At 24.5% G+C, this 13856-nt stretch overlaps 1 protein-coding gene across 1 annotated transcript; it reads right to left on the bottom strand.

Moving 5' to 3' along the window:
* Window positions 1-299: 299 nt before the first annotated feature.
* Window positions 300-1827, bottom strand: LOC107643762 (Adenosylmethionine decarboxylase family protein). The gene has a single exon (XM_021124191.2). The coding sequence runs from the start codon at window positions 1617-1619 to the stop codon at window positions 543-545; it is 1077 nt and encodes a 358-aa protein (XP_020979850.1). The 5' UTR covers window positions 1620-1827; the 3' UTR covers window positions 300-542.
* Between the last annotated feature and the right edge of the window lie 12029 nt (window positions 1828-13856).

Below are 13856 nucleotides of genomic sequence, written 5' to 3'. Positions count from 1 at the left end.
TAGGAGAAAGCAGCGGTAGGAACCAGGAAGTAGGAAGTTAACAGGCTATTTGAACGTAATTATTTAAGGCCGGAAAATTAGGGGTGTACGCCAACCGAAGTTCACATTGGAAAAGACAAACGAAACTCCAACAGATCAAGCAAAACTCGGGCAAGTGGGTAACAGCTAACGAGCACCACAACTACAGCAATCAAGTTGGCCAACAAGGCCAAAATCCAATATAATTTGCAAAGATGAGACACGCACACACCTCCCAAAGAAAAGTAAAATAATATCAACGTACCAAACAGCATAATCTATTTTCCTATAAGTTCAATTTTCAGCATTGAAATTAAAACAGCAACCTGCAACGTCTACAAACCACCAGAAATGAAAATAGACACCGGATCAATTCAGAATATTAAGCATACAATGAAATGAAATGAAATGACAATTCAGAATAGTATCATACCAAGACTAGAAGGCATGATTTATTTTTTACGAAAGACAATAGTAAAAACTCTTAACAATAAAAACACGAACATAAAACAAAAGACAGCAAACTACTCTTCTTCCTCTTCATCTTTCCAGCACTTCAGAGTTGATCTAGGTGAACCACAATCAGAAGTCTTGACGAACTTCTGATAGACAACAGAACCACCCATTCCAATCCCCTCGTGGCTCCTCTCTTCACGACAGTATCCCTTAACATCCAGCAAACAGCTCTGCTCAAATGACTTGCTTGAACAGTCAACATGAACCGCTAACGAAAACTCAGTAGGTTGGAAGCATGCCAACACACTCTCAACTAGATCGTTCAGATTGACCATTTTCAAATCATATCCCACTGTTTCAAAGCTTGCATAGCTGAAACCATCTTCTGGAGTAACATGAATTGTAGAAACAGCAGCACCTTCGACAGAATTCATTGAATAACCGCAAGGCTCAAATTCAAAGTCGCATATATCAGAATCAGGAAGGATCTTTCTGATGCCGGAATTAGCAGTCATCCGCGCTGCTGAACCAGATGGTTCCTTATAGAAAACAAGTGCTTTCTCTCTGTCCAATCCAGTCATGCACATTTCAAGTGTGTAGACAGAGTCGCATGGGCTCACAGATTCTGCAGAAGCAGAGTAAACATGCCATTTCTGTGGTTTGTCTATGCCACCGCCCATAATGTAAGCCATGCTGCCTGAACCAAGCTTCCCAAAATGGCTATCCAGAATGGCAACTTCTTCGGAGAAGCTGCGGTGTGGGAAGGACTGGGCACCAGGAAAAATGAAACTTCCTCGGGTATACCTCACAGATTTGACATTAAGTGAAAGGGTCTCAGCCAACCGCAATATGGGTGGGATTGAAAGCAATAACTTAGTAGTACCACAAGTTTTAATGATAATCTTGTAGGGATAAACGAAGAGGCTTGACTCAGAAAGAACATAGGAGTCAACGTCGTTGCTTGAAAGCGAAGAAACAATGGTGCACTCAGCTGGAGCAAGAATCTCATCCAACTGGGACTTGGTGAGAGACCTTAGACCCTTTCCTTCAGGGTCAGAAAAGAGTCCAGGGTGGGAAAAGCATATTTCCAACCTCTTTTCGTAGCCTTCAAAACCAATAGCAGAAACCGGCACTGCCATGGCCATGGTGTTTCAGAAAGAAATTAATGCAGTAGGAAACGGAGGAAAACAGATGCAAGGGCACAATCGCAAAGAGAGGGATTGGAAAGACGTCGTTTGAAGGAGAGTAGTGAATAAACCTAAAGAAAAACGAGAAAATAAAAAGCTAAAAATAAAACAATGGTTGCAAGCAACGGAGAACTATTTGTCAGGAGGGATATCAGGATGGCTTGCGAGCGCACTGCAAAAGAATCATAGAGGAAACAAAAACATTTTAGCACAGATGAAGACCATCAAACAAATAAAATTAAGATCAGTGTACCGTAAATGAAAGGAAAATTACGTTTGAGTAAGCAGCAGATCTGAACTTCTTGATTCCACCGTTTGGACGAACGTCTTCAATGCTGTAACCGAGGGGAGCTTCGTAGAATAATGATTTACTACTACTACTACTACTACTAGACTTCTTCCCACCTTTTGACTCCATTAGATCATTCAGTCCTGCTTCAACAAAAATGAACAGACAGTTGAACAAATTGCTCAAACACTCAGGTACAAGAACACAACAATAATAACACCAAAAGCAGGAACACAATCGAAATATAACCAAGCCAAATTAAAAAACAACAATCCAAATCTCATACAATTATAAGTGGTCAGCAGTTCAAAACCTTCGAAACGGTTAATAATAACGAAACTGTATGATACAATTAAAAAACAGAAGAAAAAAACACTGAAAAATTATTACGAAAAAATCGAAACAACTGAAAACGAAACTAACAATAAACAAGTAATAATTATCAACAAAATGATTGAATAGTAGGTCCCAGTAATCAATCCTTCTTTTCTTTTGGACACTAGGTCCCAGTTATTCAATTGGACATGGATAGGGTCCAAGATCAAATGCAGATCCATGAACACGACATAATTACTAATATAGTGATTAATAATTAATAAAATAAGAACATTAAACGTACCTACAGAAGGAATATTCCAATTGACAATGGAGAATAATAATTATCATTATCGAAAACCAATGAACCATAGAACGCTCAAAACACTAAAAATCATAAAATTCAGGACCATCAACAAACAGCTTTAATCAAAAGCATAGGATTTTTAAAACAACAGAAAAAAGAATAAGACAAAAGAAACAAGATAATCATTTAATCACAGATCTAGAATTTACGAAGCAAAAACTATAGAAATAAAAACAAACAAAAAGAACGTAATATGCGAAAACAAAATAACGCATGAAAGAAACAATACCTGGATTGAAGAAAAACCGTTTGAGAAAAACCTAATGCTAAAACGAACTGCAATTGCAACACCTTAATCCAAAAGGAACGAACCACACGGAATCTGGAAAACACAAAAAAAAAATCAGCAACGGGTAAAACGCAAAAGATTCGAAAGATATAGAGCAAAGAGAAAGAGAAGAAGCGCTTACGGATTGAAACAAAAGAGAAAGGATTGAAAACAAAAGAGAACCGAAAAGCAGAGTGAAAAAACAATAGAGGGAGAAAAAGAAGGATTAGGATTCAGAAATCGAAATCACGGGATGCGCGTGTTTTTGTTTGGGTTGTGAAGGTTGAATGGCGAGGCAGAACGTATATTTATAGGTGGCGTGAGGAGTAAGGACTAAGGAGTGAGGACGAGGGTTCGCATTATGACTTCTGCATTAGGGCCGTCTGTGAGTAAACAAATTGGTGTATAGAAAGACGGTCATGCCCTTGTAGAGTTTTCTGGGACGTTTCATCATTACTCTAGTGATTGGCGGCCGCTTTTACTATAATATCCTTTTCCACGATTCTGGGTGGGACCCATGCTGGGTGTCACCTACGCCTACCTACCACTGGTACTCCCTAGTAGACTTCATATAACCTTATCGTCGTTTCCCAATTCACGCCCTCGGAACACCAACGGTAACTTATTTATTATTTTTTTGGTGACAACTTATTTATTATTTAATTATTTACTAGTGTATGTTTCTATACGAAATAATTAATAAAAATATATAAATTTTTTTATTAAAAGAGATTAAACAAAAAGTATATATAATAATTATTATTATAAATATTTTTACAAAGTTATAATTAAAATTAAAATTTAATTATTTTTAATGTTAAAAATATTAAAAATAATTAGTATTTGTTTTAGTTGATTTGGATTGATTAAATGGTCATCTCACTCGTCTACTTAAATAAGTATTAAAGTTTCGAATTCCGTCTTATATATGTAATAACTCATTAATGAAGCTTCAATCCGTTGAGGATTAGTTCTCGACCTGTCGAGTTAGAAAATACAATGAAAGAAAATAGTATTTGTCTTGAAAGTAGAACAATTCTCATTGATGATAGCAATACTTATAGAGATTTGCCTTTGTTAAAATTTAACCGTGACAGTTTCATTTATTAGTATCATATTCATTCAGGAAATCAAACAATATGATCAACGTTATTATCGGTTAAAATTTTATATTTTATGACATGATTTTCAAGCTTCTAAACTTATAAACTTATGTTATTACAAAAGCTATTAGATTGATTAATATTTTTGGTAATATTACCAAAACACCGTAGTTGAGTATATTAATTTGTGTAAAAAAAATTATAATAACTTTTGTTATTCAATATATAATTTATTCTATTGAAAAATGAATTATTATTCCTATATTGGAATATATTTTTTTCTCTATTTTTATATCATTTTATTTGACAATAATTGCCATTAAAAAAAATGAATGACTACACTATTTTATAATATGATGTACAAAATAATTTTTTATTTCAAAATTAAGAATTCAAAATTCAAAATATTTTCTTACACAAATTTAAATTTAAATTTGAATTTAGGATTGATTAACAACTTACCTTTTTTTACAATTTTAATAACAAAAACAAAATTAGTTAGCTGCAAAATATTCAGCATTTAATAATTTCAATCATTTAAATTTTAATTACCAAAAATTGAGTTAGAAATTAATTATAACTTAATAATCGATAATACACAAATAATAATATTTAATATATCATTTAATCTTTTTAACAGAGCTAATGTATAATTTATTGAGAATTTATTTATTGTCTAAATTTTTTTATAAACTTTGTAATATATAAAAATAGTGATCTTATTTTTTATTATTATTTAAAAAATTATTCATAATTCTTTATTATGTAATTAACTTAATTAATAACCTTTATTATTGTTTTTCTACCAAAAAATCATGTTTATATTATTTGTATATTTTTTAATACTAATAAATATGTAGGTATTTATACTATTATATTTATTGTCTTAGATAATGACTTAAGTTACTTATTTCGTATGTTAAATAATATAAATTATATTTTATATATTAAATTCATCAATTTATCCATATTAAGAAAAGAAAAATTATGCAATAGATCGTATGTTATAAAGATTAGTTAATTTACATATAAATTATCTTTAGAAAAATAAAGAAATAATTTATCACATATAATAATCCTTGATATATGTAGTGTAATGTATATATTAGAATGATCTATTTTAATTATGTGAGTGATTATTATTATTCACTTTTTTAATAAGATAGTAAATAATATTTAAAATAAAAAAAAAAGATAATTATAATTTTTTTAGTTTGATTATAAAATTTATTGTAAGCATACCTAACTTTTATATATACTAAATATAATCATATTTAATAGTATAGTATTTATTACGATAATGACTCAAAATATTAAGTCAAGTGAGTAAGATCAACCTAGGTCTATTGTTAGGATCCTAAATCCGAATTAGGTTCATTGTCTTAAAACCCGATGCAGATAAAGTTCACATGTCCTATCTCAAATCGGCTCAAATTGAATTTTCGTTGTTAGTTAGATATAGTAATAGATACTCGTGTGGCACGACGGCGAACTCCTTTTCCTATCCTTCGCTCCCGTTTAAAAATATATATATCCTCCGTTCGCTCTCCATCTTCGTCACAAGTCCCCCTATTTAATTATCCCCTTAACGAATGCAGATATCCACTATGATTATTTATGGATATTCTTTAAAAATTTTTGAAAAACAAAATAAAAAAAGCTATAATAATAATAAAATAATCAATTCAATATAATTCAACACAACTCATAATATATTCATTATAAAAAATAACATTTAAAAAAATATAAAACCATCTTCCAACATAATAACATAATATAATATTTTAGAGCGAGACTAAGCGACATAATGACGAACTTAAGAGGTAGGTTTCATTGTTATCATTTGGAGCACTTGGTTGAAAAGGAATAACAGAATTTTCAGGAATCAAGAATCAGGTGTTGTAGGAGTAGTCAGCAGGTCGATTAAGAGTTACAAAGAGTAGAGTGGTATTTGATCTTTTGGGTTGTTGATGACTTTTATCGAAGATGATTAGAAATTAGTTTATTTTATCTATTTAGTACTTTTCTGTTGAGACGTTGATGCTCCACCTTGTTATGTTGAGCTTTTTATTTCAAAAAAAAATTTAAGAGGTAGAGAAAGTGAGTTAAAGGAAGAGTAGATACAAAATCAAGGCTAAGGATGAGTCTAGAAAGAAAAAAAATGTTTAAATTGAAAACAGAAATTAGGATTACCAAATTTAAGAAATATATATATATATATATATATAAGGATAAATCAGTAATTTATATTCATGTGGATTCAACGGGTCTGTTGAAGAAGGTATCTATGTCTCCATCCTAGGAATATATATACATTAATAACAAAATAAAATCGTAGCATATAGTATTGGAATCCTTCAATATTTTTAAATAAATTAAATGAATTCATTTAAAAACAATAAATATTTATTCACTACAATTATTAATACCGTTTTATTTACTGGACCGTACTAATAAGAAAGCAATTAAAAATATATATGTGACCAGTTTAAATAATTTATTTAAGTATCTATTAATTAGTACAAAGTATAAATTCGTTACCTTCTCAATAATTAATACTCATTTTATTTAAGTATCAATTAATTAATACTCGTTTTATTATATATATAAAATAATAAGATAATAAATTAAATTAAATAAATTTATTTATTTTATTGCCTTATATATTATTTATTAAATCATGTAATATTTATATGGTTTAATGAATCAAACAAAATTTTAAATAATTTAATATCTATTCTAATTAAATTAAATATTTGATTAGTTATGATTGATATAATTTAATGAATCAAATAAAATATTAAATGATGGAATATTATTTATTCTAATAAAATCAAATTAAATATAATTAAATAATTATAATTAATACAGTTGAATGAATCAAACACATTAAATTAAAAAATAATTTAGCTAACTTGTCTCTTAAGGATATATTTTAAAAATATTTATTTTTCAATAATTTTTATAAAATATTTTTTTATAATATTTTTAGCCTATGCTCTAAAGGTACAGTTAGCATAATCCATCAAAAAATACTTAATTAGTTAATACAAATAATTAGTATACTTGATTTAATTTAATAAATTAAAAGAAATAAATGTGAAATGAAGAGATAACAAAAAGTGAACGAATAAAAATGTGTAGTTATCAAAAGACAATAAAAAAAAGTCTTTTTTATTTATTAATTATTAACTTATTATAATTAATTTCACACCATTTATTATGTGTTATTCATCTTACAAATTAACACAATCAAGTAGTTTAATTATTGATAATTAATTATAATTGATATAACTCATTTCACTACACTTTCTAAAAAAATAATTAAAAAGACACGTTTTAATTTTTTGTTAAAGTAAAATAAAATAAAATACATAAATTGAATAGATATAAATCTAAAAATTATAAAATTTTATTAACAATTCAAATAAATTAGTATCATAAAACTGAATGCAATGTCTATTTAAAATAATTACTGATCTTCTATTCTTCTAATTATTAATAATTTAAATAAAATAATACACTATAACTTATTTTTTAGTTATTTTAAGTAATTACTAATATTTTATTTTTTAATTATTTTTTTTGTCTTATTTATCCTTCATGCTTTCGATCAAATATATTAATAAACAAATAAACTAAATTAACTACCTCAATTATACGTGGACTATTCAATAATTCAACATAATCTTTTTAATTTGTGATTAACTACTAACCATAGAAAATAGAAAATTTAGAGTAATTTAGTATTATGAACATTAATTATGTATTGTGAAATAACCTAAAATCATAATGTAATTTATTTTTAAAAAATTAATCAAGCATTATTGTTAATTATGAAATAACCTAAAATTATAATGCATTTTATTTTAAAAAAACAATCAACCATTAACATCAATAAATAAAATTATCGTTAAAATGCTTTGATTAAAAATATGAGGGATTAATTATTATTCATTATTAATAATATATCGATTATACCAAAAAGTAAAAATATAATTATTCGCATTTACATCATTAGAATAATTAGCATCACAAGTAGAATTTTATATAAAAAAAAAAAGAGTGTATATATATATATATTGAATTTAAAAAATAAAGATTGTTAAGTAATTAAGATTTTTTTTTTGAAATAAATGGTAAAAAAAATAAATGTTATAAACTATATTCTTTCATAAGTAACCCTTTTAAGTTGTACATTATGTTTGGCATGGTTTATTTGTATATCATTTAAATTGGTATTATTTTTATAACGATCATTTATTCTTAATAATTGTTAGAGTTTTTATGCCTTACAATAATTATTTATAAAGAAGAAACATATATATTCTGAAAAAGTTATTAAATAAATTTATTCTTTTTGTCCTATTTTCACATTAAATTTTTTTTTATTATGTCATTTTTTAACTATTATCATGTTATTATAATTGTTAAATAATATTGAAAAAAATCTTTAAAAATAGAAATAGCGATGACACTTCGAATAATTAATTCAATAGAATTAAACTTAAACAAATAAGATGATTCAATTAATTATACAGATAATAGTATATTTATAAATATTAATAATAAAAATAGTCTCACTAATGTAAATGACCAATACAATAATTATATAAAAAAATAAATAATTACATAATTGCATAATTTTCAAGATCCTATATGATTGAATTTAATGGACAAATTCAAAAATATCTATACAATAATGTCTTAATATTTTAGCATACTATAAATCATACTATAATTTTATATATCATATTATAACTTTAAGTCAACTCCTTAAACACATGAAGTACACATGATAAAAGATAATATTACAAAACAAAATTATAGTAAGATTATTTAAAAATACTGTAAAAAAGACACATCTCTTTTGTTAATCAAAAGCTAGAAGGAAAAAATTATGCGCCTAATAATGAGCAACTAAAATAAACAAAAATATTTAAAAAATATAAAAAAAATAAAATGTATAAGTAGTGATAAAAGAAATAAAAATTAAATAAATTACAAAAATTGTATCCTAAACACAAGAGAGAGAAAGAAAGAGAGAAAAGAAAAAGAATGAGTAAAAAACACATTATGATTTCGTATAAATAGATGACATTGAAAAAATAAACTAATTAAATTAATTCATCTATTTCGTTATCATATTTATTATTTACTAAAATAATTTGATATTTACTTCAATCAAATCAAATCAAATAATTAATATAATTAACTAAATTAATGAATTGATATAATTAATTGTGAGATTTGAATGTCTAATCAAATTAATTAATTGATATCATTAATTAGTTATAATTGATTTGCTTTATAGAATTAAAAGAAATAAATCAAGAAACACTCTCAGAAGCATGCCACGTTAGCTCTATCATTAAATGTAGAAATCTGATTTTTATATAATAGAACAAGTATAATTACATGTGTCATGCACGTGATAAGATTGAAATTATAATTTTAAATTATTTTTTAAAAATTAATTTGAATTATAATAATTTGATTAATAAAAAAGTAACATGTTATGTATTGTTTTTTTTAATTTAGTGTTAATTGGATTAACTCTAAAATAGTTATTAATCGGTTTTAATAATCTACTTTTTTTCAATAAATCAGACATATATACTGAATGTAATCATAAATAATATAGTAATAGTTAAATAATTCAAAAAGAACCTGTGATGAATTATAATAAATCTATATATGAGAAGTAAAAGTAAAATAAATAATTAAAAATAAAATAAAAAGAGCAATTAAAAAATTAAAAGAAGATAGAAAAGATTATGTGTGGAGTAGATAAAAAATATATTGTAATAGAAAATTAATATAATTAATTAATACAAAGGATGAAAGAGAAAAATCAAAATACGATCTTATTAAAAAAATTTCAAAAAAATATTTTAAAAAAGAACCTATTAATCAACTTTTATAAAAATATTACAAAAAATTTAAATTATCTTTAAATAAAATAATAATACCCTTAATAATTATTAATCAAAATAAATAAATAAATTAATATAAAATAAAATCATAGAAAAATATTAGCAAAATTAAGATAAAAAAATAAAAATAAAAAATTACAAATAAACTTGAAGTATAAAATAGAGAGGAAAAAAAGGAATATATAAAATAATAAGATAATAATTTGAATTAATTGAGTTCATTTATTTCATTGCTTTATATATTATTTATTAAATAATTTAATATTTATCTCGATCATATTAAATAATAAATTAGTTATAATTAATTTGGTTTAATGAATGAAACAAAATTTAAAATAATTTGATATTTACTCTAATTAAATTAAATATTTGAAGTTATGATTAATGTAACTTAATGAATCAAATAAAATATTAAATGATGAAATATTTATCCTAATCAAATAAAATTACATAATTGATTAGTTATAATTAATACAATTGAATGAATCAAACACATTAAATTAAAAAATAATTTAGTTAATTTGTGTCTTAAGGACACATTTTAAAAATATTTATTTTGCAACAACTGTTATAAAAGATTTTTTATAATATTTTTAAGAGGCCTGCTACACATACAAGTCTTTTTGGCTTACAAGTTATACAAGTTGCTCCAAGTCCAAGAAAAAAACACGCTCTACTTCAACAACACGTTCACTCTTCGTCTTCTTCCTCAACCAAAACGCAAACCATCAAGAAAAAAACACGCGCCCCTTCCACAATACGTTCACTCTTCTTCTTCTTCCTCAATTAAAATGCAAACCATCAAGATTCAAGGGACATTCAAAACAAACTACTACGATTCTGCAGAAACGTTCCAACTCCTCGCGAAGAGTAGAAGAAATCAAGAAGAAAATATACAAATCTCCATTAAAAATCACCAGAAAAAAGAAGAAACATTATTCAAGGTACTGTTTTACTGTCCTTCTATGTTTTTCTTCTAGATTGTCTCTGCCATGTGCCTCATCCTTAACCAACAAAACATTAAAAGACTTCAAAAAGAAATATACTGTCTCCCCCTGTTTTGAGTGTATTTCTGTAATCCTTTGGGTGTATTTCTGTAACTATGTCTCTCCTGTTTTGGGCGTATTTCTGTAATTCTTTGGGTGTATTTCTGTAATCTTTTCTGTAACAGTTTGCGTGTATTTCTGTAACCATTTGGGTGTATTTCTGTAATCGTTTGGGTGTATTTATGTAATCGTTTGGGTGTATTTCTGAAGTTTCATTATCTTCAAAATGATTTCAAAGCTTGATTTCAGAAACCATGAAAATAAAAAAAAAACGAAGTAAAGAGAGAACGCATGAAGGAGATCCAACAAATTTGGCAAGAAATTTGAAAAAAGAAACGAAATCTTTTGAAAAATGGAAGTTATATATTTGTGTGCTCATTGATTTGAATTGATTTAAAATTCTGTTAAAAAAGGCACGTAACAAACAGCGCGTTTAATGGATGAGTTTCATTCAAACTTGTAAAGCTTGTAAATGCAAAACACTTGTATGTAGAGATTAATCCTATTTTTAACCTATGGTTTAAAGGCGCAGCTATAATAACCCATTAAAAAGTACTTAATTAGTTAATACAAATAATTAATATAATTGATTTAGTTCAATAAATTAAAAAAAATAAATGTGAAAGAAAGAGATAAAGAAAAAGTAAAATTATAAAAATGTATATCCATTAAAAAGCAATAAAAAAAAGTCCTTTTTAGTTATTTATTTATTAATTATTAATTTATTATAATTAATTTTACAACATTTATTACACGTTATTCATCTTATAAATTAATACAATCAATTTATTGATATTAATTATCAATAATTAATTATAATTGATATAATTCATTTCGCTATACTTTTTAAATAAATAATTAAAAATGCACGTCTCAATTTTTTATTCAAGTAAAATAAAATAAAGTATATACATTGAATAGATATAAATCTAAAAATTATAAATTTTATTAATAACTCAAATAAATTAGTACCATAAAATTAAATTTAATGTCTATTTTAAAAATAATTACTGATCTTTTATTTATTCTTTTAATTATTAATAATTTAAATAAAATAATACTCTATAACTTATTTTGTTATTTATTTTAAGTAATTACTAACCTAGTTGTTAGTAATACCCAAGTGTATATTATCAATATAATTTTATCACGGTATTTCAATCTTATCGTCATTGTAATTTTGTACCATCTTACTTTTTTTAATTGTTATTATTAGAATTGTTAAATAATATTAAAAAATTCTTTAAAAATAGAAATAGCGATGGCACCTTGAATAATTAATTCAATAGAATTAAATTTAAATGAATAAGATGATTCAATCAATTATACAAATAATAGCATATCTATAAATATTAATATTGAAAATAGTCTCACTAATGTAAATGATCAATACAATAATTATATGAAAAAATAACTAATTACAGAATTGCATAATTTTCAAGATCCTATATAGTTAAATCTAACAGACAAAAAAAATATTTATATGATAATGTCCTAATATTTTAGCATACTATAAATTTATATATCATATTATAATTTTAAGTCAACTCCTTAAATACATTATAATATAAACCATCTAAAAAGATACACCAAATTAATGAATATCACATGGGTCACAACATACACTCTAAATTGTCACGATATTTCAAATAAAAAGAGCATCAATACAGAAAAATCAATGAATATATATAACTAAAATAAAGAGCAACAAAGAGACACACAAAAAAATAAAATAAAATAAAGAGAATCAATAAAAACATTAACATATAAACCACATACACGAACAATGTATATATTAATTGTGAATCACAAAAAAAAAGACAATATATATATATATATATGAATTGAAGTACACATGACAAAATAGAATATTACAAAACAAAATTATAGTAAGATTATTTAAAAACAACATAAAAATCATATTTTTTTTGTTAATCAGAAGTTAAAATAAAAAAAAGTATGCGCCTAATAATAAGCAATTAAAATAAACAAAAATTTTAAAAATATAAAAAAATAAAATGTATAAATAAAGATAAAAGAAACAAAAATTCAATAAATTACAAAAATTGTACCTAAACATGAGAGAGAGAGAGGAGAGGGAGGGAGGGAGAGAGGGAGAGAGAGAGAAAAGAAAGCGAATGAGTAAAAAATATTTGATCTTGTATAAATAGAGGGTATTGAGAAAAATAAACTAATTAAATTAATTCATATATTTCGTTATCATATTTATTATTTATTAAATAATTCGATATTTACTCCAATCAAATCAAATAATTAATATAATTAACTAAATTAATTAATTGATATAATTAATTATAATAAATGATAAAATTTAAATGTCTAATCAAATTAATTAATTGATATAATTAATTAATTATAATTGATTTGCTTTAACGAATTAAATGAAATAAATCAAGAAGCACCTTAAGAGCATGTTGCATCAATTCTGTTATTAAGTGCAAAAATCTGATTTTTATATAATATAATAGATAATAGATATAATAGATAGATAATAAAGATATTTTCTTAAATTAGTATAATTGTGCGTTATTCATTAAATATTAGTTGTAATATTGTAATATAATTATAATAAAGATATTTTTTAAAATAAATTTATTTAGAGAAATATAAATTGGTTATTAATAACCGGTGCCATTATCATATAATTATCATATTATTATTATTATTATTATTATTATTATTATTATTATTATTATTATTATTATAATAAAGTGATTAAAAATATTTTCAATTGATAATTGATAAATAGTTTAATAATGCATTAAATATTGATTTTATATAACTATAATAAAGACATTTTTCTAAATTAGTATAATATGTACTATTACTTAAATGCTAATTATAATATAA

Source organism: Arachis ipaensis, chromosome B5, assembly GCF_059453495.1.
Source record: "Arachis ipaensis isolate K30076 ecotype BB chromosome B5, ASM5945349v1, whole genome shotgun sequence".
Classification (NCBI taxonomy): Eukaryota; Viridiplantae; Streptophyta; class Magnoliopsida; order Fabales; family Fabaceae; genus Arachis; species Arachis ipaensis.
Note: the sequence above shows the minus strand (reverse complement) of the source record. Positions and strands in the feature narration are given on the sequence as shown.

What these genes read in the sequence shown, in the direction of transcription:
- LOC107643762 (XM_021124191.2), bottom strand. Translation starts at nt 1,619, where the DNA reads ATGGCCATGGCAGTGCCGGTTTCTGCTATTGGTTTTGAAGGCTACGAA.